Raw genomic sequence first — 22,992 nt, forward strand, 5'->3', positions numbered from 1 at the left:
TTTTAAACCAGCATTAAACAAATATGAAAACACCTTTAGAGCTGTCTTTTTATTACCCTGACATGACTGTAAATGTTTTTAATGACAGAAACAAAGTCTGACTGCTGTGAAGGTTTTCTGCTGCCAGAAGAATCGGATCAAAAAGATTAAATGTAAGTGAAAATCACGTGAGTCATAAACTAAAACAAATTCCTAAAAGTCTGGATGGGCTGTAAAATGTAAAAACAGGTCACATTACAATAGAACATAGAAAACATGTCAAATGTCCATCCATCCATTCGCTTCTGCTTATCCGGGGCTGGCTCAGCCTCAGCAGAGAAGCCCAGACCACGCTCTCCACCACCACCTCCTCCGGCTCGTCTCGGGGAACACCAAGGCGCCCTCAGGCCAGCCGTGAAAGTTCAAGTTCAGCTTGGTCTCTGTACATGAGACAGTTCTGAAATACGAAAGGTCTCTGTGACGAAAAAGACATTTTTATAATGAGCATGTAATGAAAACAGCGGGTTGTGGGTTGAATCACACACAAACCTTGTTTCATGAAGCTTACACATTGTAAGGCAGGAAGAATATCACCAGTTCTTCACATGTGTCAAACAGGGTGCGTGAATCTAACAAAAGGCGCTGATTTCTTTTTCAATAAGCGACGGTCTCAGTTCCTCGTTCATTTTCTTGTCACGTCTCATTTTTATACCAAGAATTTGAGCTGCTGACATTTTAAATATTAGAAAAGTTAACAGCATGATGTTTAAATGTATTTTAGATATTTTGTAAAAACTGAAGACAGTATTTTCACAGAGATACACTGACTGAACTTTTCCAGTATTGACATCAGCACCTATGAAATGATTTATTCATCACGATGAGGAAGAAACTGAATCGTTCTTTTATGTTCAAAGTAAGTAAAACAATAAATAAAAACAGGACTTTATTTCTTTGCAGTCGTCTTGTGAAACACAGAACAGCTCAGAGCTGAAAAAACTAGATCAGCCCACAGACTGAGCTGTTGTCAGGACACTTGACCCGGTTTCTGTCATCAGACTAATATCCAGCCCAAACACGGGGTTGGTGCATTCATAACTCCTCTAACAGCGCTCTGACTCTGGGTGATGGACATTTCAGTCACAGATGATTTCTCCATCATCTGTGATTTGATGTTTCAGCTCTGTGGCGTCCCGCCTGGAAGCTTCCCCGTTCTCCACTCTGTGGTTCTCGTGTCGACCGGCAGGTTGCTGCTGCTTCTGAAACTTTTCCCACACATCCCGCAGGAAACGGCTTCCTGCCCATGCGAGTCCTCATGTGGACCTTCAAGCTGCCGCTCTGAGTGAACCGTTTCCCGCACAGTTAACAAGAATACAGCTTCTCCTCTCGAATGGCGTCATGAAGCTGAACCTCTTCAGATTTTTTTTCCAGATGTAGTTTCTCCCACATGTAGATTCTCACGTGGCTCGCTACGCTCGAGTGATTTTGGAGACACTTCCTGCATGTTTTGCAAGTATGCAGCTTCACACTGGTGTGGATCCTCAGGCGAGCCGTTAAATCGCTGTTCTGACTGAAACCCTTCCCACAGAATTCACAGGAGCACAGTTTCTGTGACAAACTCATCAGGAAATTATTTACTGAGGTCAGAGGTCAAGAGAAGAGCAGGTTCATTTTCTTGCTTCCTTTTGCATGTGAGGAGGCGCCCCCTGCTGTCTATTAGTCAAAACAACATTTCAATCTGAGCTTCAGAAGAATGAAGCTGCTGAGTGCCCAACGAACGATGAGCTGTTTCTCACATGGAGGCCACAGCAAAACATCTGTAAACGTGTGGGCTTAGTGATGAAACAGCAGGAGACGCCATGTCTGACTTAAGCGCTCGCGAGTGCGATGAAGGATCCCAGAGAGCCGACTGTTGGTTTGTGAATCATTTATTAAAGAAAACGTCCAGAACTCGAGTGTCACTTTAAAAAACCTGAACAATGAAAAGATGATAAAACATCTTCAAAACATCAGACGTATCAATCTATGTACAACTAGTGCATTTATACATGATTAATAAAATAAAGAAAGCTGAAAGGACATGCACAGTTACTCAGTAACAAACTCATTTAGAATTTAGAGCTTCGGTCTTTAATTCACCTCATTTATTAAAACAAAAGAAAAAAGAACGGAATATTTACAATTTGTTTCTAATACTGACATCAGGAACTACACACGTGGTGCAAACGTGTAAGCTTTTCCTCCAGGACCTCAGAGAAACTCAAAGATGGCCTCACAGCTCGCTCTGTTAGTCTGCATTTATAGACTTGGTTTTTTTTACTGGCACAAATTTGCTGTTTTACATGATTTTATGATGTAATCGAGAACCATCGGGAACATTTCACACTTTTAAAAGAATTTTATTGCCAAATAAATCAAATGTATGTAAATCCCAGGAGTTTCCTGGTCACAGATCCAAAATGTTCATTTGATTCTCCTCCGAGCGACTTGGTATCACTTTCTTGTGATATGCTGGAAAACGTTCAGCTGGTCATCGACTGACAGTTAGTTTGGTCAAACCTTAAAAAGCAGGTGGAAGAGCAGAAGCTCACAAACTGATCCTGGAGCTGTGATAAAGCAGGAACAATCAGGATTTGACCCAGAAGCTGAGCTGCAGCACACGTTGTCTCTGCAAACACCGACTCGTTCAGCAGTTTATTTGCAAATAAAAATCTTTGAAACGTATGAAATGCTTGTGACTGACTTCGAAACATATTTTTCCCCAAAGATATTCGTGCAGCTTTCTTGCAGCCTGAAACACACGTTTGCTGTATTTCTGTGACATTTAGTGCAAATCTTGCTTGAACACAACTTCTTGTGTGGAGTGACAGTTTACAACCTACAACTATGTATCACACGTGTGCAGCTTCACGTGTGCGGATCCTGGGAAGCTTCAGCATTTGGGACTTTTTCATACAAGTTTTTTTACCCACTTCACATTTTGCAGACTTTTTTATGCTGACTCTTGGACGTGGGAGAGTTTTCTACAGTTTCTTTCATTGGCCTTTCTTCTGCGCTTCCTTCTTTGTTTCTCGTCCACGTTTGCGGCTGATCCTGACCTCACGTGCTTGCTTCCTATCAGACTCCAGTTTGGGGAGCTGTGAAAGAGAATCTGGCCATCATTTGGTTCCTGTTCTCTATGTTCCTCATAAACAGGAGTCACCACAAAGCTCTCGGTGTGACGCTTCAGTGCCGACTGCACTCCCTCCCTCCTGAGTTTGTGCTGTTCTTTGATCTGTGGACGCTTTGGTTCTTGCTGATTGGACAACAGTTTCTTGTGTTTTTGTTTAACATGAGGAGGCCCTGGTTCCTCCTGGTTCAGGCTGCAGTTCCTCTCCTGGTTACAGAGACGCTTTTTAGGAAGAACCTTCTCTGCTGCAGTGACGTGGAGCTGTGGGTGGTCTGCAGGGACAAGATAAATGTTAGTAACAGTCCATAAATAAGCACAGAGTACAATCCTGACCTAGCAGGTGATTTAAACTTCTGTGTTGGTGTTTGAGACCTTGTGGTCGCGTCTCGTGTGTCATATAAGCTGTGCCAGCCGTCAGAAGCAAATAAAATGCCAGGGCATTATTCTGCCTCCCTACCTACTCTGCTGGGGAAATTTTAAGAGGTAAACATGTTTGACATATTCTTCCACATCTTTGTAAATGCTCTTGCGTCCATTCCAACAGACAAGCTCCCTCCAGGAGCTTCAGGGAGTCTTTATTTTGAGATGATAGTGATTATTTTCTGATTAATTCAAAACCTTTGTTGAAAAAGTAGCTGGAAGTTCACAGGAGGAACTGATGTGACTTGGGTTTCAGAGAGATCTGGTTATAACGTATCTGCAGAGTAGATTTAATACAGTACACAGAGTACAAGTACAGATCAGCTAAGTGCAGGTACTAGTTTCCTTCTGATCCAATTTCACAAACCATCCATCCATCTTCATCCGCTTTGTCCAGGGCCGGGTCGCGGGGGCAGCAGCCTAAGCAAAGAGGCCCAGACCTCCCTCTCCCCAGCCACCTCCTCCAGCTTATCCGGGGGAATACCAAGGCGTTCCCAGGCCAGCCGAGAGATATAATCTCTCCAAACACACAAAAAAATACAAAAGTCCTAATGGCACTTTTCTACTCTACAACATGTCTCCTTCACCCATTCTGTCACACACACTTTTCTGCACCTATCCAACAGTCAGCAGCTCAGGTTCAGCATCCTGCCCACAGACACTCTGGAGCAGAGGGAACCCCCACCCTTCTGATTAGCAGGTGAGCTGCTGAGCTACACCACCCAGCTGTGCTGTATCATCACTACAAGTCTGGCGTTAGAAGCTGTGACAGACTCGGTGAGTTACGGTGATTTCTACAAGTGTACAGACCTGAGGAGCCCGCTACCGCTAACCAGCCGGAGCCACGTTACCTGCCTGTGGGCATGCTGAGCCGTCAGCGTCTCTGCTGCTCTGACCTCAGTCTGATCTTTCTAAAAGCTGAAGGTGTCTGCTTTTAACTCCGCATTTCTCATATTATTATTATTATCATTATTAATATTACTATTGTTACTTTGGTCTGCGAGGATGACATAAAGAGCTCGGAGCTCCCGCAGGCTCACACTCATTCATCCCGGTTAGCCTACCGATCCTCTGAAGCTTGATCTCCGGCTTCCAGAAGCTCTCCAGCAGCCTGCGCTGCCGCTCGATGTCCTGCTCGTATTTGACGATCGTGTTTTCAAACACCGTGAAAATTTCATCCACGGCGGCAGACAGCCGCTCGTTGACAAAGTTTATCAGAAACTCCACTGTGGACATTTTTACTTTCGATTAAACGATCAGCACAAGTCCTTCTACAGTTCCGGATTCTGCTGAATCTGCTTCCGCTGTGTGCTGCACCATTAAAGGTTCTGAATGAAGCTGAGACGTTTTTTAAAGTTCCGCTCTCGGTAAATTACTGCCAAACGTTATTTCTTACATAATATTAATAATAATAATAATAATAATAATAATAATAATAATAATAATAATAATAATAGTTATTATTGTTGTTTTTTATTATTTTATTATTGTTTTTTATTTTTTATTTTTTGTACTGGCACAGTTATTGAAAGTAAGTAATCGCAGGCCGCCATCATTTCCATTTTTTTTTTTTCTGTCCCGTTTGGCTCTTTTGCCCTCAGAATTGTTGTCTAAAGGCAAAGAAAGATGCCCAACGGATTTACTTTACCAAATTGACCATCCCAGCCTTGCCATAATGGTCCATTTGATTCACCTTTTATTGTTTATTTTATTTTCACTTACTGAATACGGGACAGACTTGACTGGGGGAAAGAAGGGGAGAAAGAAAGAGGGAAAGAGAAACAGCTGAGAAGAGGGACGGGGGAGAAGGGCAAAAGGCAAAAACCAACAGAATGAGCAGAAAAAAAAAAGAAAAAAATGCATATATCAATCACCTGGATCACCTGCTGAGAAAGAAAAAAGAAAACAAGCAGAAGAGAACAAGAGTAATAGAATAAACAACATCACAATGATATATGGGAATATGACAGTAAATACTAAATGTTAAACATTATTGTGCAGCACATAAGATCAACAGAACACAGTGTGCTTTGAGGTAGGAGCCAAAAAGGGTGTAGTTTGTGAGTGTGATCACCCGTGTGTACACCTGTGAGCATGGACGTGCTTGTTTTTTGTTTTTTTAAAAGGTTCCTTCATGTAATGATCTGCTAGAGGGTGTGGGGGGGGCACAGCCCCGTCCTCCAGGGCATGAAGCAGGTGTGGAGGAGATCAAAACTCCAGACATCCAGAGGCCCCCAGAACACAAGAGACCAAGGAAGACCAACAGAGGGGCAGCTGCGCCACTGTCCCAGAAAGAGCTGAGGAGAGTCCCAGTTGAGGGCTCATTCAGCAGCCGCGGAGCAGAAGCCAGGGGGAGTTGCAGTGACGCGCCCGTGAGCTCCGCCGGCAGCCAGCCGTGCCTGAGTGACCGAGCCCCAGGCCGAGAGGCCGGGGGCACCCCACCTCCGAAGTGGCCCGAGCGAGCCCCAGGCTCCAGGCCCCGATAAGCGGCCGCCAAGGAGTGAGCCGGCGTGTACCTGGACGCCCATCCCCAGACACAAAGAACCACCAACGCACCGACACCTGAGGGAGTCCACCACTGGCAGGGGAAGTGGTGGTAGGGGGAGATAGGCCTCCAAACCTTGGAGGGCCTGAGGTGTCCCCAGAGAGGTGGCGTCTGATACCCAACCTGACATATAGACACAGACATACAGGCACACACAGATACAAACATCCATTCCCACCCTCATGCTCTCATATGCACTTACTCCACACTCAACCAACGTGGAGACAGACATAAAGAGACGCTGTACACACGATCACACTCCCCAAGCGTACTCTACAAACCGGGTCTAGGTACCCTTGCCCCTGGAGGGGGGGAAACTGCACCCAGACCCAGGTGGTGTTACCCTCCGCCATCATTTCCATTTTCACTGTATAATATGGTTTTATACCATAATCTGACAGCGTGTTTATTTGTTTGATGTCGCTGTCACGGTGTCATGTCACTTGTCTTTTAAAGACTTACTAAAAATCATCACTGCGACATTTATAAGATTTACAGCTTATCATGTATGTGTCACGTGTCATGTCACCCGAGCAGCCATCACAGCAGCTCTTACTACCATCGTGTAAACCTTCTCCTTCAGTCACAAATCATCCACCCACTCCACTCTGCCTGCTCTCTTCTTAAAGTGTCAGTAATACATATACAACAATAACAGTTTAATCATTAATTTCTTTAATAAATAAATAAATCCCCCCCCCCCAAAAAAATTAATAAATAAATAAAAAATAAAAATAATAAAAAATAATAAAAAATTAAGAACAATGAAACAATGACTTTACCTGCTCGCATCGACTCTTTTCATGCACATAATTTGTTTTTGGGATCATTTTCTGAAAAGAGGATCAAAAACAAACAATAAGGAGAAAATAAAGCAAAGTAAGCAGATGAAATTGACTGAATATTACTTATTTTATTTTGTTGGCATTGTAGTATATTAAGATGATAAATAAATAAAAATATGATGAGGTGAAGTCATTGTTTCATTCATTTTAAGTTTTTTTTTAAGTAAAGTAAGTACTGGTGCATGAAGCCTGATAGAAGTTAATATAAATTTAAAAGTACAAATCCAAACAAAAAAAATTACAGAATTATTTATGGCATTAACAGGTGCAATATTTATACAATACAGATGCTTATTTTTTATATGTAATTTATCTGTAATTAAAATTATCATTTCAATCTTTATGCAAACAAACCCAGTTCCAAAAACATATAAAAACAATAATAATAAAATCAAATGAAAATCAAATATTCATCTATTTTAGTCATGGATCTGAGCAGCTTTAAGACCCAGAGCAGAGCGGCTGTCAGCAGCGGTAAATATAGCAGCATTGTGGTGTGTGCGCTGTTCTGTGTGCGGTGTCGGTGTGCGGGTCAGAACAGCTCCGGGTCATCATGAGGAGGCCTGAACAGACCGGAGCAGTCTGAGCTCTCCTGTCAGCACGAAGCGAACATGGCGCGTCTTTAAAGCACAAACTGAGCGTGAAGGAGCCTGAAGATCAGCCGCACGTGAGTCACGGCGTCCTTGTGTTCAGCGAGTGTGAGGCGTTCACTGCCTGCTGTTTCTGTAGGTTAACTGAACATCTTAAATCTCTGTCACTGGGGCCACAGAGAATATTTAATGTCTGTACCTTTATTATATTATTGAGATGACATATGCCAAGTAAAATGCTTCAACTAAGATTTATTTTCTTTGTGAATCATCAATAGGTTAAAATCCTGTAGCGCGAGCTGATATCCTGACGTGTACTTTATCCAGCTTTTATTTACAGAAATGTGAAACAAGGAAAAGCAAAAGAATCTCATATGTGATCCAGTGAATAAGGTCCTGATTAATCTTGCAAATATATTTTTCATCAATACATTAAACGTGTTATTATTTATACCACTACCACTACAAAGCGCTTTATATGGTAACAGCAGAAGCTGTACAATACAATATTAGAGGTAATCAAACAATCCTCTGTGAGAAACACATGAAGAACAATGAGAAAAAAGAAACTGTAGGAGAGAGAAGACAAAAGTTAACGACTGATGGAGTAACATGATAGAGTTTTACGATATGAGACGACCAGATTATTCAAGACCTGGTATGTAAAGAGAAGGTTATTTTTTTCTTTAACAAAAAACAAATCTGTAATATCTGTAAAAGATTCAGCTCAGTATGCAGCAAGTGAAACACTGTACAGTTAAAAAAAGAAGCTGACAAACGCACATCAGAAGTTACGCGAGGCTCTACCTTCACACTTCTACTTCAGCAAGCAGAAAAGATATTCATTTAAATAATAACTAAAAGTAAAGAATGAATGTCGTTCCTTTTAGTTTTACTTTTAGGAGGAAGTCAGAGTGGATGGACGGGTGTAGCCTTGAACTCTGCAACAGAGTCAGAGACTAACTAATCATTTTCTCAGTGTTAAATAGACTGCTGAACCCGACACCGCTCTCTCTCCAGGCACTAGTTACCTGTGAGCCTCACTGACAGTGTAAGGAAGCCCACGAGGGTCAGTTCTTCCACAGCCTGGCCAGGATGTTGCAGCTGTGTAAAGTCACCAACGCTCTGTTCATCAGTAACGCCCGCTCAGCCTGCAGCGACGAGCTCATCCAGCAGGAGGCGGTGACGCTCTGCATCAACGTGTCCAAGCAGCAGCCGTTTCCCTCCAGCAGCATCACCAAGCTGCAGATACCCGTCTACGACGACCCCAACGAGGACCTGTACAGCCACTTTGACCGCTGTGCCGACGCCATCCAGAAGGAGGCGAACCGCGGCGGACGCAGCGTCGTCTACTGTAAGAACGGACGCAGCCGCTCGGCCACGATCTGCATCGCCTACCTGATGAAGCACCGCAAACTGTCCCTGACAGACGCCTTACAGGTGAGGATCTATCCCACCCTGCTCTACTTTACTTTTTGTACAGGTTACAACTTTGGCATCTGGTGTTAGTGATGAACTTTGTCCACCCTCCACAGACCCCGAGCTCCTCCTGCTGACTGTGAGGCAGATTATAAATGTGACACTTTGTTTATTGGAAAATAAACTGCACATTGATTAAACAAACTGCTGAGTTTGTTCACTCTTAGAGGAGCTGTTAGGTTCCATAAATACTGTTCTCTCTCCCGAGACGTAACATCTCGACGTTTTGTCACGTCCCGCAGCGGACCGTGAGAACGCGAAAAGTGACCTTCCGCGTTCTTATGGTCCGCACCAGGTTATGGATGAAATCCAGTGGAATGACGCTCCCGCGGTAATAGACCTTCCAGCCATGTATTCCAGCCCTATACCTAACCTTCTCCCTAAGTCTAACCATAACTTTATTCCTAACTTTAACCAGCACTTTAATGACGTTAAATAGTGTTTTCCCAAGAGGTTTGAAGAAAATGAACAAAGATGTGTAGATTGAGTCCAAACGGTTGTCATATTTCCTCATTTTTCCAATCTCGTCATTTAGGAATGTGTTGGGTGCCTTGAAAACGTAATATGTTGACGATTTGTCACCTAGCATTACGCTTTGGGAGAACGTGCTGATAAATAATGATCAAGTCTTCAAATGAAGGTCTGAGGACTGAAAGAGTAATAGAGTGAACACAAGTCACAGAAAAAGTGCTGAACTTTTGGTTGCTTCAGAGTTTTTCACACATACAGTTTTTGTTTATCATTTAATAAGTATTATTTTGCAGATTTTAAAATGCCAATCATCCTATTTATAAGTCTCACTGTGCTTTGAGCCGTCTAAATCAGCCCAATCCTGCTGCATGAAGGTCAAAAATGTGGAGGACTGAGCTCAACCTGCAGCTGAGAGGTTTGTTTTCTGACGCTGAAGCTTTTATTATCCAAAGTGCCCTTGAACACAACACTGAAAGATGAGCTGCACACTGAGCGTTGCTATATTCATGCTCAGAAGGGACAAATACAACAAATCAGCCCTTCTCTGAAGGCTGACACCCCTGGTCCTGTTTTGTGCTGCAGATTTGGCTCAAATGAAAAAGAAAAAATGTTATTTAATTAAATTTTATTTACTGACCTATATTCATAACATTAACTATCTGTTTAACCCCAACAACAGAAACACATCTTTGTTTAATGTCTTTTTTGCTTTTTGTAACGTAAAATTAAAATTTTTTGGAAAAAATTGTTGAAAAACAGCATAAACACTTTAAAAAATCTTCCACATCTTGTTGTGTTGAGAAGAAGCTGAATTTATGCATTATCTATTTATTAATCATCACTTCTTTTTATTATTAATTTATATTTAGAGTTTAAATCAGATGTTATACTGTTCACTAAAATATTTTCCCACAGTTTCTCCGATAACTTCAAACATTAAATGAGTTTTATGATTTGACAGAAATGAAGGACTGAAGTTTTGCAAACGTTATGACAGGTAATGGAAAAAAAAATACGTCCATAAAACAAATAACAGAAAACAGGAAAAAATTTATGAAATACAAAAATATTTAGAAAATATTAAAATAACTTGTAAAGTACAGAAATACAAATCATGCAGAGCAACCACAGATCCTTAGAAACAACCAGAGCTCGTCACTGTTCATTTCCCTTTTCCCAGAAAGTCAAGACGGCTCGTTACGTGATCGACCCGAACCCCGGCTTCATGTCTCAGCTGCAGAGATACGAAGAGGAGCTGAAGCGGAGACGAGGAAAGTCCTGATCCTTCTCACAAAACTCAGAGTCCGCAGCCGAAAACAGAAGCGGTGCTGAAGCTTCTTCACCTCCGTCCTCCTCTTCTGCAGGATTTTACACGCCGTCACTTTAATTAAGGCTTAGATGAATGAATTAACCTCTAGATTACGGCCTGTTTTTAAAAAGAAGTCCCAACAAATATGTATTGAACTTATTTTCATGTTAGGATCCTGAAGATATCTGAGTGTCTAAAATGTGACCTGATAAAAACAATATTTAAGGAAAGTTTTATTACAAAACTGAACAAGTGGAGCTGATGAGAAAAAGTATAGATTTTTTTAAAATCAAGTCAAATAACATAAGAAGACAAATTAACTATAAAATTTGAACTAAGCTGAAGTGAAGGTGGAACTGTTACCTCCTAAATGTACTGAACATACACGCTACATGATGTTCATCTACAGAAAACGAGGCTCATTTACTGTACGTAATCACAATAACATTATTTCTTTTATAAACCTTTACTTTGCTACAAAGCACTTAAAGAAAAAACAGACAGGACAACATTTGTACCAAGTTTGTGGAAAATAAAAGATGAAGACATCAAAAAGAGCGAAAATGTGGTTTATATCTAAAAGTTCAAAATATGAACTAAGAAGTATATTTATTATCCAATTATCAGTTATGATCTATCAGGTTGCTGCTCACCGTTGGTTTCACTATTGATTACTTTGCAGCCAATACTTCTATTTAAATTAAAATAAAATACTTTAAACCATAATTGGCAACAAAATAGTATAAAAACTGATTATTTTTATGCTTGTCCTCTCAGTGGTTCACTAATCATAAGAAAATCAAAAAGAATGATTATTTTCTGTCTAAACACTCAGTTTTCTTTTCTTGTCCAAGTCTGAGCACACGTGGCTGCAGTCCCACCTTTTACCTCTAGGTGGAATCACTTACACAGAAAATAATGCAGCCCCGTGAACACGTGACGAGTCAGGCTCCTCTTTAATTTGATCTGAAACATTAAAAAAATCCACAAAGAAGCTCAGGGATGATAATAAACCGTGACGTGAGATTTCGATCTTCATCAGCGTCTCTCTTGTGAACCTGATTAAATGAGAACTCACCTGGATTTTATTCTGACAGGATGTAACCTTAGGAGGCTATCTCACTGATCCTAGGTCAGTTTCACTGTAGAGCATGGATGATGTTACACTGAGAGTTTCAGTTAAGATGTGATAATATGGAGCTTTCCAGGTACTTAAGCCTCTCCTGTTAAAACTTGTTAAATTCACACAAAACCTTTACATTTATTATTTGTAAAAGAATTATTTCCCAGGAGGCTCCAATTTAACTTCACCTGAGATTTAATTTGAACTTAGGTTAACATATGCCAACGTGGAATTGTTCATTTAAATAAGTGAAAAGCTGAAATTTTCCAGAACAGAAATCTTTAAACTTTTTATGTTGTCATAGTAAAGTCAAAGGTTGTTACAAGTTAGAGATTTGAAAGCTTTTTAGTTTAAATCACCTTATAAAACTGATAATAATGTCGAGATCAAGTAACAGTTTATATTAATATTCTATGAATCAGCCTCTGAATGATACACGGGAAAAACATTTTCCTGGACATGAACAGGAAAGCAACATGTTCCTGGTCTTTTATGTTTAATTAAACAAAAAAACAAAAAGAAAGAAAGAAGATTAATTATTAATCTCTAAAAGCACAAAATCTTGAAACTGGGCATAAAAACAAAAGAACACAAACAAAAATGTCTTGCCTTAAAGAGCCACTGAATTATTAATTGTCAGTTTTTTTAATGCTCCATCAGATGTCTTAAAGCTCTGTAAATATACAACATATTAAATACTCAGGTTAAAATAGTAGAAAAGAAACAAACACATTCAAGTACATATGTGGGAAACGGTCTGAATTTTTAACATTTTGGCAGCTTATTAAGTCTGAACGTAAAACATGTAAGTCTGTGAAATTCAGCAGTTTTATATGTTAAATGTGTTCTGTGAGTTTTAATGCTGCTTCTGGTTAATAATTATCTTTTAATAAACAAAACAAAAAACCTTGTGAAAATCTTTGGTGTCTGCAGAGTCTTACTGTTGATCTCAGGTGTGTCCTCCTTTTGATGCTGCCATTTGAATCTAAAAGCAATGATTTTATTTGCACAGATATTATTTAAACCACCTGTGACCTCAGTTTTTATTGTAATGAGTCTATAATTACAAAAGCAAACAGATGTCTGTGTTAGCTAAAGGGTGTTACCATAACAGGCGCTTAAAGAAATAATCCTGCCCTGCCTCTTTAAGACCAGGCTGCTGTAAACAATCGTTTGTGAGAAAATAAAAATAAAGTTAAATGTTGATCACTCAAAAATGAGCTCTGTGGTCATTGTCTACAATATGTTGGCCAAGGTTTAACTTTATGTTTTATTCCTGTCCTGAGATGTGTTTGTTTCTGAAGCTGAAGTAAAAAACACTGCAAACCACAATATTTGATTAAAAATACTCCAAAGACACGAGTAAGGCTCACAGTTGTTAGTCTAGTGATCGTGGCTCAAGAGTTGGCAGTTCGTCTTGTAATCGGAAGGTTGCTGGTTCGAGTCCTTGGGCAAGACACTTCCCCTACTGGTGTTGAGCAGAGGGCCGATGGCGTGATATACCAGTGAAATAACAAATTGGCTTTCTCATTCGGCTCTCTCTTTACCACAACAGATTGGTACAGCAGCCGCATGACTGTGAATGTCCCGCCAGCCTAACTGTCAATCGCACGTCTCACTCGTGAGCAAGATCCTAAAATACTTGAACTCCTACACCTTGGGTAGTAACTCGTCCCCAGTGGCGGTCCTAGCCTGTTTGGCGCCCTGGGCGAACACTCCCTTTGCCCTCCCCCAAACACACACACGCGAAATGTACTAAGGATTGTACAATAACATAAAACTGCTGTCGGAACCATGCTGAATTTCGCCAGAGAAACACACACACGTACACACATATGAAGAGAGAGAGAGGTCCCCAATCGATGAAGCCACAGAACCACATCAAAGAAAATCCCACAAAATCCAAAGATAAAAACCTTTTATAACTACTACAGCTAGATATTCTGTCCATAAAAAAACTATGAACAGATCCAAGGCTCACCAGAAACATGTCCAACGTAGTGCCAACAATTTGAACCAACTAGTTCTGACTTCTTCCCCACCAGAGATGTAACGTTCCATGTCCCAGGAGCTATATTCAATACCCAAGAATCAAACTAACAGAGAGTCTCTGTGGTGTAGCCAATCAAAGACATATTCTGTACTAATTAGCAGGTACACTTCATGGATACAGGACTCCACCCTAGCCCACGATCAAATCTCTGTCTGTTCAAGGAGACGATGATATCTTACCAAACTATGGCTGTGACCTGTGTGGTGAGAGGCTTGAAACACTGAGAGCAGCTGAGCTGTAATGTTTGCATGTTTTCCTTTATTTGATGGATGTAATTTGATACAAAGAAAATAAGTCCTAGATTTTTCATCAAAGATTTTCTTTTTGAGTAATTCAACAGTAATTTCTGGAAAGAGTCAGCTGATACAAATATATTTTTTGGCACTTAGAGCATCTAAAGGCAAACACCATTTGGTTTTGTTATAGGAAGACATTTTTCCATTGATTAATTGAGTATTTCACATTATTTTAAACAGATACGTAGCACTACAGGTCAGAGGGAATTTAAATTGTCTGGAACTAGTGGAAATCACTGGTTTTAAAAAAGCAAACAGCTGCGTCTTCATGGTAAATCATTTTATTTAACAAAGTGTGTTACATTTTTATGTGGGTTCAACAGAACAGAGCCCGAAACAGCTGTTGTGGATAAATTGGTTCAGAAGCGTGGGCGTCCTTCCGGGCGATGGCCTCTGTCCCATTCTTCACGCACACTATTGATCCAATTATTGTAGTTGGACACTTTTGTGTAGATTCCCAGTTTGTCCAGCTGTCCACAGCCCTCACCCCAGGAAACCAGGCCAACCAGGAACCAGGTGTCCCGGTACAGAGTGACCATCGGGCCCCCACTGTCACCCTCACAGGCATCCTTCCTCTGTCCAAGGATACCGGCACAGAGGACGTTGTTGGAGATCGTGTGGGGGAACATCTGCTGAGTACAGATGCTGTGGCTGACCAATGGGATTTCAATAACGTTGAGCACTGAGCTGTGCTTAGTGCTGTTCATGTCCTCTTTGCCCCAGCCAGAGACAACAGTCTTAGTGCCGTTCAGGTGGAGCACCCGCTCGGCCATCTCGCGTCCTGGCAGGCAAATGGGGACGATGTACTCAGTCGTGGGAGCGGGGGTCTGTAGGCGCAGCAGGGCAATATCATTGTCCATGGTCTTGGTGTTGTAGTTCGGGTGTTTGAAACCTTGGACAACATCCAGGATGACCTCAGTGCCTTCTTGTTTAAGACGCTCATAGTCACCTAAAAACACAGGGCGTGGACTCATGGTTAATGAAAGCTGATGTGTGTTTTCACTCTGACTACAACAGGGATCTCGAACTCCAGGCCTCGAAGGCCGGTGTCTTCCAGGTTTCAGATGTGTCCGTGATGCAACACAGCTGATTTAAATGGCTAAATTACCTCCTCAACATGTCTTGAAGTTCTCCAGAGGCCTGATAATGAACTAATCATTTAAATCAGGGGTGTTGACCCAGGGAGATATCTAAAACCTGCAGGACACTGGCCCTCGGAGCCTGGATGTCGAGACCCCTGGACTACAATGTAACCTATCAGCAACCTTGGTTTTGTAAAGTTTTACTGCTTAATGGCAAAATAGCAAATTACTTCAAATAATTGTATATACAGTTGAATAAAAAATAAAAACTGGAAAATTTAAGTACATTGAGTTTTCTCAGTGTACTTAATTCCCACCCCCCTGAACCACGGTCGCCCCATGGGTGACCTTCTTGTAACCGGAAGGTTGCAGGTTCGATCCCCAGCTCTGTCCTGGTCGTTGTGTCTTTGGGCAAGACACTTCACCTACCACCTACTGGTGTTGGCCAGAGGGGCCGATGGCGCGATATGGCAGCCTTGCTTCTGTCAGTCTGCCCCAGGGCAGCTGTGGCTACAACTGTAGCCTCCACCAGTGTGTGAATGTGAGAATTGTAAAGCACTTTGAGGGTCTCGAAAAGTGCTATATAAATGCAATCCATTATTAGTAGTAGTAGTAGTATTCCAGCTTTATTTGTCACTGTTGAATTAATGTTCATGTATGGAGTCCTTAGGATTGTGACAACCTTCTGACCTACCAGCTGCCTCTGCCATGGAGTCTCACTCTCACTACCTGTTTAGGTTTACAGATCAGTCCCATGGCATCTTCCTGCCATCTAATACAAATTAATACTGGTGATCAGTTGACAGCGATGCTGTTCTCTTCACCCAAATATCAAACATAGACTGACGTGACTCCACCAGTTATGCATGCCTAGCAGTTTGTAAACCTTTTAGCCTGTGTTTCTTTTTTAATAACTACACTCATGAGCATGAACATGGTGTTTGTCTGGGCTAATTTATGTCTGTTCATCAAAAACAAAACTCTGGGCAGTTTATCAGCTGGTCCAGGGTTCTTTACAATCACTTTTAGTCTCGTCCTTATTGTTCTCCCAATATCACAGGAAATTAAAAAACTTCACTGTGGTGATTTTTATAACTTTATATATTGCTTCTAGTTTATTTCTGTGTCATACAAATTAAATTTAAGGTAAACTGAAGTGTTTTCTCTCTGTGGGCGAACAAACAAGACCCTATCAGCCTTTCAGGTAAAAACTACAGGCAGTCTCTCCAATCATTTGTACTTCACTATAATCAGTTTGTTAATCAGTTCGTTACCGCGTTGATCTTTCTAATCACTTCAATGTCATTCATTTATGATTATTTTTCATTTAATTATAATTAGTGTCTGTCATCTGCAATGGAAACTCACCGAGTCGTACACTGAACGTTAAGCTGTTTTCAAGACAGTGAGCAGCTGTCAGAACCCAGCTCTCATCGATGAGGACACCCCCACAGTGAAATCGACCCCTGTAATCCATTACCAGGACCTACAGATAAACACACTATCAGGTATTAATGCTCCAACTTGGATTCTACTGACAAGATAACATCTTGACATTGTGAAACAGCTTTGTTTCACATATTAGTTCAATCTTTGAAAAAAAAAACAGAACAGATTTAAACAAATTAGCAGATTTCTTACCAAATTCAAATGTATATAACATAAAAAGAGGGCGTTGCCAACATCTGATGTTGGAGTCTTAAGATCTTAATAACCATATCACCATTACAGCACTTTGATTTCAGACTGCAGGCTGCTGTAAGGATACAAATCTAACAAGCTAAAGTTGCCAGCATGACACACCCAGTGTGTATTGTAGGTTTTTTTTGTAGTACCTGCCATGGACTCTCCCCTTTCTTGCCCACCTGCCCCCCCACCATCCAGGGACGGAGGCCTTTCGGTGGTGGGCTGTATGATGTGGTGGCTAACAGCTGTCCACAGGATGATCGACCTGTAAAAACACTGTATTAAAGCTACAATGGAAAAATATTAAGAGAAACATAAAATAATCTCTCTCTTTTCATCTCATTCAAGCTGAGAGGCCAGCAGCTTGCCTGTTGTGGATGAGCAGTGTGCGAAGCAAACTGCCACTAGTCTGCGTTCACTGTTCTGAGATCAGTTACTAACTGTGGTTCATATGGAAACACAAGTAAGCAAGTAAACCAGCATCAGTGAATTTCACTTGATGACTTGACTTGTGCAACTGGCTTGAAGTGTCTAATGGTGTCACCACATCCCCATTAAGTTGATGAAGGCTCTTAGGGTCCTGTTCTAGCATCCATGTGTGAGACATTGAGTACTCTGTCTACTAGTAGGCCTGTGTCTTGCAGCTCTAGTGTTTCTGCCTGTTCCTTTCTGGGCTCCATTCATGTACCGAGCCATGTGCCTGTTCATGCTAGCTCCTATGATGCCTGACAGGAGCATCCATGTGGTGATGATGGGATTAATCCTTAAGAATCATGTGGTGGTTCATTTATGCTTCCAGGTACTCAAGGAGTGCAGTTAGCTTCTTTAGCCAGTAGGTGCGAATCGTGTCAGGACATGTGCTGTCCAACTCGTCAGCTCTTCATTATCGAAAGGATTGTCCAGAAAATCATAATCCATAAAGATATATTGAATAACAAGTCTATATAAAGTGATGAGAGAATTTAATTTTTGCTTGCTAATAAACATTTTGTTTACAGCCAGCAAGTGAAGTCAGACTAGAACTGCTCTTACTGTTGGGAACACATTTCTTGGAGTCATTAGTCTGTTTGTATCCATTCACACAGCTGCAAGTCCTCGACAGGCCGTCACTGCTCTCCGTACAATCGTGGTCGCAGCCGCCATTATCCACGGAGCAGTTGGTGGCTGTTACAGCTAGATGGAGATGGGAAACAGGAACACGGGAACTTTTCAGGTTTCACATTAAGTTTTAGTGAATGTTACATTGATGTGACTCCGCCTGTAAAAGAAATCAAACAGCAGCTACGTCCAGCTGCCAGACAAAGTCTCGCTAACAAGTTTTAGCAAAAAAATAACCCTCGTGAATGCTTTGTTACTTAGGTTCGTTTGTGTGCACAGTGGGTAATTTGTATTCTTTTCGTTGATTCTCAAGCTTTAATTAAAGATGTGGTTTGTTGCTTGATGCAGTTTCATTATATTGAACACTCCTTGCTTCACTTTTGTAGTCTTTTTTTAATATAACGTTAGAAATGCTCCTAGGTAACCAAAGACACTGACTCACGATATTCACAGTATTTGCCCTCATATCCAGAGTGACAGCGGCAAGCGTAAGCTCGGAGCATATCCACACAGTCTCCATGACTGCACTTGTTGGACTCACACTGGTTCCCATCTGAAATACAGTCAGATAACATGAGTATTTTTCCCATGACTATCTGCAAAGAAAGAAGATGTCAAAAGCCTCGCCTTAGTGACGCTTTGGGAGGAAGACAGAAGCAGGCTAAATCTTATTTGATGTCGTATTGTTGTAAATGTACTGTAATCTTGTGCTTTTGGGTAATCAGGCAAGCATATCACACCCCATCCCAAGAAATAAACGATGCAGCCTGTGAAGAACCTTGTCCTGAATTCTCCTCAGTCTACACATCATTCACATTCCAGTCATCAGAAATATTAAAATAATATTTAATAATTTATACATGGTATTATTTTTAAAGCTGATATTTAGTATGTTTTCACTGTCAAGCTGAACAAACTTGTCTTACCTAAGTAAACTGTCCAGAACTCCAGCTGTAAAGACACAGAAACAAACATCACCAATCGCACTCATCTGGTCATCGCTGCAGAACAACACACACACACCTCCTGTGGGTATTTGTCAAGTCGACACTACTGTGTCATGTTCTCATCAGCCATAAATCAAAAAGCCAGATATTTTTGCTTATTTTGAACTACGGTGTGTTAAAGAGACATCTTACCGTAGCTTCTCTGGTCTGGAAAATCTCTCTGGCCTCTTCAAAGCTGCATGTCTCCTCATGACATTCTCGCTCCAGGTTTCCTGGTTTCAGCTCCTCCAGGAAGGAGTTCGCCCGACGAGAGCGAAGCAGCATGTGAGCCCGTCGTGGGTCCGAGAATACTGAACACACAGAAAGAGTGAAACAGTGATGCAGACCAATGCTAAGACAACAGCTTCTTTAACTGTTTTTTCCCCAAACATCACATTTTTGGAAAGCACTTTGTTGTCATTTGGACTTAAATCTTTGGGATTCTGTGAATTTACTCTCATCAATTCATGTGATTCCCGTGTGTTGTATGCATGCCTGGAAAATGTTCCTAATGAGACGACAAATGGAGAGATCTGGACCAGGACATCAGCGAGCATCTGGACAGTCTGAGTTGTTCAATAGACTGAAGCATCTCCCAGAGGAGAGAGAATTATATTATATTATATTATATTATATTATATTATATTATATTATATTATATTATATTATATTATATTATATTACCGGTCCGTGAGTCGTTTGGTACCTGGCCACGAGAGTTGAGGCTCAGGTGTGAAATGTCTGGTTTTCAGGGTTATTTTGTTAATATTTTTATCGTTAACTCGGTTTTCCTGGGTCTTTTCACGTGTGTTATGAATAAATCTTTTTTTCGGTACTAGTTGTATTTTGTTGTATTTATCCGCGACACTTTAAAGGCCGGTCCGTGAAAATATTGTCGGGCATAAACCGGTCCGTGGCGCAAAAAAGGTTGGGGACCGCTGCTTTAAGGTCACCGTCCACTGGAGCCAGCTTTCTTCTGATTGGCTCAGGATCAGGTAGGTGTGCACGCTGACCTCATTACCTGAAACTTTGTCCATGTTTAATATGAGCGCCCAGTTGAGGAACAGGTAAAAGCACAATAGGTTCACTTTCTTGGCAGATGAATGCTTTGTTGCTAAAACAGATTCCACGGCTGACCTGCTGACAGTGAAGCTCTCACATTATTTCCCGTCAGGTTTATGTAATTCAGTGAGACTCCAAGACACCCGTGTAACAGAAAATCTGTGGCTACCTAACCTCCGTGTCTCTTCTTTCTTTTACAGACGTATTGATGTTTACTTATCCCGTTCGTCTTTGATCACACCTACCTGACAGACTGATGACTGACGCCGACCACAGAGCAACGACGACACACAGACAGAGGGCGAGGCGGGACATGACCTCGATCACTCCTGCAGGAAATCAGACATTTATGTCTTTACTGCTTGTGTTTATCCAGTTAGCATTAACATCCAGCATAATGACACTTACAGATTTAAGGGGTTGAAAAGTTGAGTTCTGGAGGAGCTGCAGACGAGACAAAACCGAGTCCTCACTGCCAGTTAAAAAAAATCTCTCAGTGGAATATTTCTACAAGATTGATCAGCAGGGAACACAGAGGCCTCCAGTCAGAGGGGCACAGCAGGACACGATCACCGTGTGAACCTCTACAACCTTTGACCTTGTGAGCTAACAACAGGGCCACAGAGACAACATCCTAAAACGTTCACAGGACATGAAACAGAGTCACGGAGAAACGAGGGGCTTTCAGGAGAGTTTTGGTACTTACATGTGAAGAATGGAAGCCGTGGACAGAGACGATGCTTCGCTGTTTCTGCTGTGTTAATAACTAACTCCCAGTGTTTACTGAGAGTCCACAGTCTGCAGCTGATCGCTGTCCACCAACACTGTCAACACAGACCTGCCCTTTATCCTCCACCCACTCTGCTACACATCAGACCTCATTTTCACAAAATGTTACAAACCTTCAGACACTAGCAGGACGACGATAGTGTGGGACTTTTCACTGTGTACCCACCACACAATAGATCTGTGGTTATTCACCACAAACATGGACGTGGATGAAGTCTTCACGTCTCTATCATTTAAATCACTGTCTTTGGAAGCATGAACACCTATGACCCTACAAGACATCTGTAAAGATACTGAGCAAAGCCCAAAGCCTGTGAACCAGACTAGACCTTGGTATGACTAAAAGCTAAGATAATGTTGGCTGTTTGGAGTTGCTAAGTTATCATCTAACGCTAGCAAGCTCAGTCTGTGAGATGCATTGAGAGACAGACATGTTGGTTATAACCTTCATCACACTTTGCTGTGGGCACAAACAGCTGGAGACACCACAGCCAAGTATTCCTGGATGCATCCTCAATCATCCAGGTAAGGAAATCCCAAAAAGTGGATGCTGTTCACCTGGGCGTAGCGTTTTCAGCCTGGTATCCTTTCCTTTAAAGTTCACCATCTGGTTTTCAATTCAATTCAATTTTATTTATACAAGATCAAATCACAAAACGCAGGAAGGAAAAATTCCTCCTTTAACAGGAAGAAACCATGCTTGGGTAATGTGAAGTCCCTGCAGAGGAACCAGGCGGGAGCCTTTCCCAGCTGCCACAGTGTGAGCGGCAGGACACACTCACACCTGGAGCCGATTTGCAATCACTGATTAACCAACATTTGTGTCTTTGGACTATGGAGATGAGAGAACACAGGAAGGTCCCGACAGGCAGCACTAACCAGCACATCACTGAGTCACACACACAAAAAGCTGGAGCACAGACCTGCTGGAGGCTCCAACAGTCACCAACAGCACAAACAGGGTGGAGAGGTCATTCTGGGCTGCAGTTTTACACTTCAGTATCAGCTTCAGGCTGACGCTGTTAGACATTTAAACATAGTCTGTGAGGTTTGTGGCCATCCTCAACACATTTACATACAGCTATTTTGTTTCAGTGTAATATTAGTTTGTTTTCAGTGTAATTTTTAATTTTTAAAAACATTTTATTGATCTTTAATATTTTTTAAAATAGAATATTGTTAAGAAAAATCCAGACAAGGAAGAAGGCACGAGTCCTGTTTTACACAAATGTGACGCATTGGCTCAGTTAGCAGGAAAAGCAGGACTTTAGCAGACCTTTTTCAATTAAAATTATGGAACAAGCACAGAAAGAGTATAAAGTGACTGGCATCATATAACTAATAATCCTCTGATTGGAAAGATATTAAAGTCCAAATAGAAGGAGGAGAACAGTTTCTAACAAGAAAGAATAAGGAAGAAAAGCTTTTTGTCTCTGAAAGAGGACAGAGCACTGACTGACATTTATCTCCTGGAGATCCAGTGTCCAGGACGAGCTTTATTCTGGTCATAGAACAGTCTTATCCCTAAATGCTGGTTTCCAAGCAGAGCCGGCACTTAACAGGAATCAGCTGATTGTAATGATTTGAACCAAAGCCAAAAGGTTTTAGGGGTTTCCCCCAGGAAACAGTTCACATCAGGATTTATAGATAAATTCATTCACTCAAGTATTTGACACTGTTTTAATTAAACCACAAGAATGAACATATATCATTACAGAGTACGTGAAAGAGAAGCTGTAAGATTTTGCTATTAGATGACTTTGTGAGCACCTTTCTGAACCCTCAGCCTTGACATTAGTTTTTGTTCATTTTTGTTTTCTCAAAGCCAGAAACGACCATAATTGGATGAGAGACTCCATGAAAAGAAGCTGTCACGTGACCCTCTAAAAACATGACATGTCTGAGTTAAAACAGCTTTTGTGTTTGTTTTTCGGAGGAGAAATCCACAAAAGCTTCCGAAGTAAAGAGCCGGTCTCGTCGTCAGCTGCCGGAAACACCCAGAGAGCGAGC

At 41.5% G+C, this 22,992-nt stretch overlaps 3 protein-coding genes across 8 annotated transcripts; 1 reads left to right on the plus strand and 2 right to left on the minus strand.

Annotated features, from left to right (window-relative positions):
- Positions 1-93: 93 nt before the first annotated feature.
- On the plus strand, positions 94-13,102 carry dusp28 (dual specificity phosphatase 28). 5 transcript variants are annotated; one of them, XM_082513676.1, is made up of 4 exons: positions 94-152; positions 4,195-4,268; positions 8,569-8,988; positions 10,679-13,102. In XM_082513676.1, the coding sequence occupies exons 3-4, from the start codon at positions 8,644-8,646 to the stop codon at positions 10,778-10,780; spliced, it is 447 nt and encodes a 148-aa protein (XP_082369802.1). In that variant the 5' UTR covers positions 94-152; positions 4,195-4,268; positions 8,569-8,643; the 3' UTR covers positions 10,781-13,102. The 5 variants fall into 5 exon arrangements, with proteins under 5 accessions (XP_082369802.1, XP_082369803.1, XP_082369804.1 ...); XM_082513677.1 differs by lacking the exon at positions 4,195-4,268; XM_082513678.1 differs by lacking the exons at positions 94-152; positions 4,195-4,268 and adding an exon at positions 7,343-7,683.
- LOC309693978 (uncharacterized protein) lies at positions 1,429-4,878 on the minus strand. The gene is made up of 2 exons (XM_082513673.1): positions 4,633-4,878; positions 1,429-3,420 (listed from the first exon to the last, which is right to left on the minus strand). Exons 1-2 carry the CDS (start codon positions 4,802-4,804, stop codon positions 2,972-2,974), a joined length of 621 nt encoding a protein of 206 aa, XP_082369799.1. The 5' UTR covers positions 4,805-4,878; the 3' UTR covers positions 1,429-2,971.
- Positions 13,103-14,562: 1,460 nt separating the features above from the next.
- proca (protein C (inactivator of coagulation factors Va and VIIIa), a) lies at positions 14,563-21,030 on the minus strand. 2 transcript variants are annotated; one of them, XM_082512319.1, is made up of 10 exons: positions 20,900-21,030; positions 20,602-20,665; positions 20,439-20,522; positions 19,285-19,442; positions 19,072-19,096; positions 18,588-18,698; positions 18,080-18,220; positions 17,197-17,312; positions 16,730-16,847; positions 14,563-15,228 (listed from the first exon to the last, which is right to left on the minus strand). In XM_082512319.1, exons 3-10 carry the CDS (start codon positions 20,506-20,508, stop codon positions 14,639-14,641), a joined length of 1,329 nt encoding a protein of 442 aa, XP_082368445.1. In that variant the 5' UTR covers positions 20,509-20,522; positions 20,602-20,665; positions 20,900-21,030; the 3' UTR covers positions 14,563-14,638. The 2 variants fall into 2 exon arrangements, with proteins under 2 accessions (XP_082368445.1, XP_082368444.1); XM_082512318.1 differs by lacking the exon at positions 20,900-21,030 and having other exon boundaries at positions 20,602-20,756.
- Positions 21,031-22,992: the final 1,962 nt, after the last annotated feature.

Source organism: Aulonocara stuartgranti (assembly GCF_965226115.1).
Source record: "Aulonocara stuartgranti genome assembly, chromosome: 18".
Lineage (NCBI taxonomy): Eukaryota > Metazoa > Chordata > Actinopteri > Cichliformes > Cichlidae > Aulonocara > Aulonocara stuartgranti.

Bases quoted from the DNA above. Each gene is read 5' to 3' on its own strand.
- proca (XM_082512319.1), bottom strand. From the start codon at position 20,508: ATGTCCCGCCTCGCCCTCTGTCTGTGTGTCGTCGTTGCTCTGTGGTCG. The intron at 18,221-18,587 runs GTGAGTCAGTGT...ATCTCCATCTAG, and splicing joins GGGCAAATACTGTGAATATC to CTGTAACAGCCACCAACTGC. The intron at 17,313-18,079 runs GTAAGAGCAGTT...GTGTTTTTACAG, and splicing joins CAAGAAATGTGTTCCCAACA to GTCGATCATCCTGTGGACAG.
- LOC309693978 (XM_082513673.1), bottom strand. From the start codon at position 4,804: ATGTCCACAGTGGAGTTTCTGATAAACTTTGTCAACGAGCGGCTGTCT. The intron at 3,421-4,632 runs GTAGGCTAACCG...TTGTCCCTGCAG, and splicing joins GATCAAGCTTCAGAGGATCG to ACCACCCACAGCTCCACGTC.
- dusp28 (XM_082513676.1), top strand. From the start codon at position 8,644: ATGTTGCAGCTGTGTAAAGTCACCAACGCTCTGTTCATCAGTAACGCC. The intron at 8,989-10,678 runs GTGAGGATCTAT...CCCTTTTCCCAG, and splicing joins CCCTGACAGACGCCTTACAG to AAAGTCAAGACGGCTCGTTA.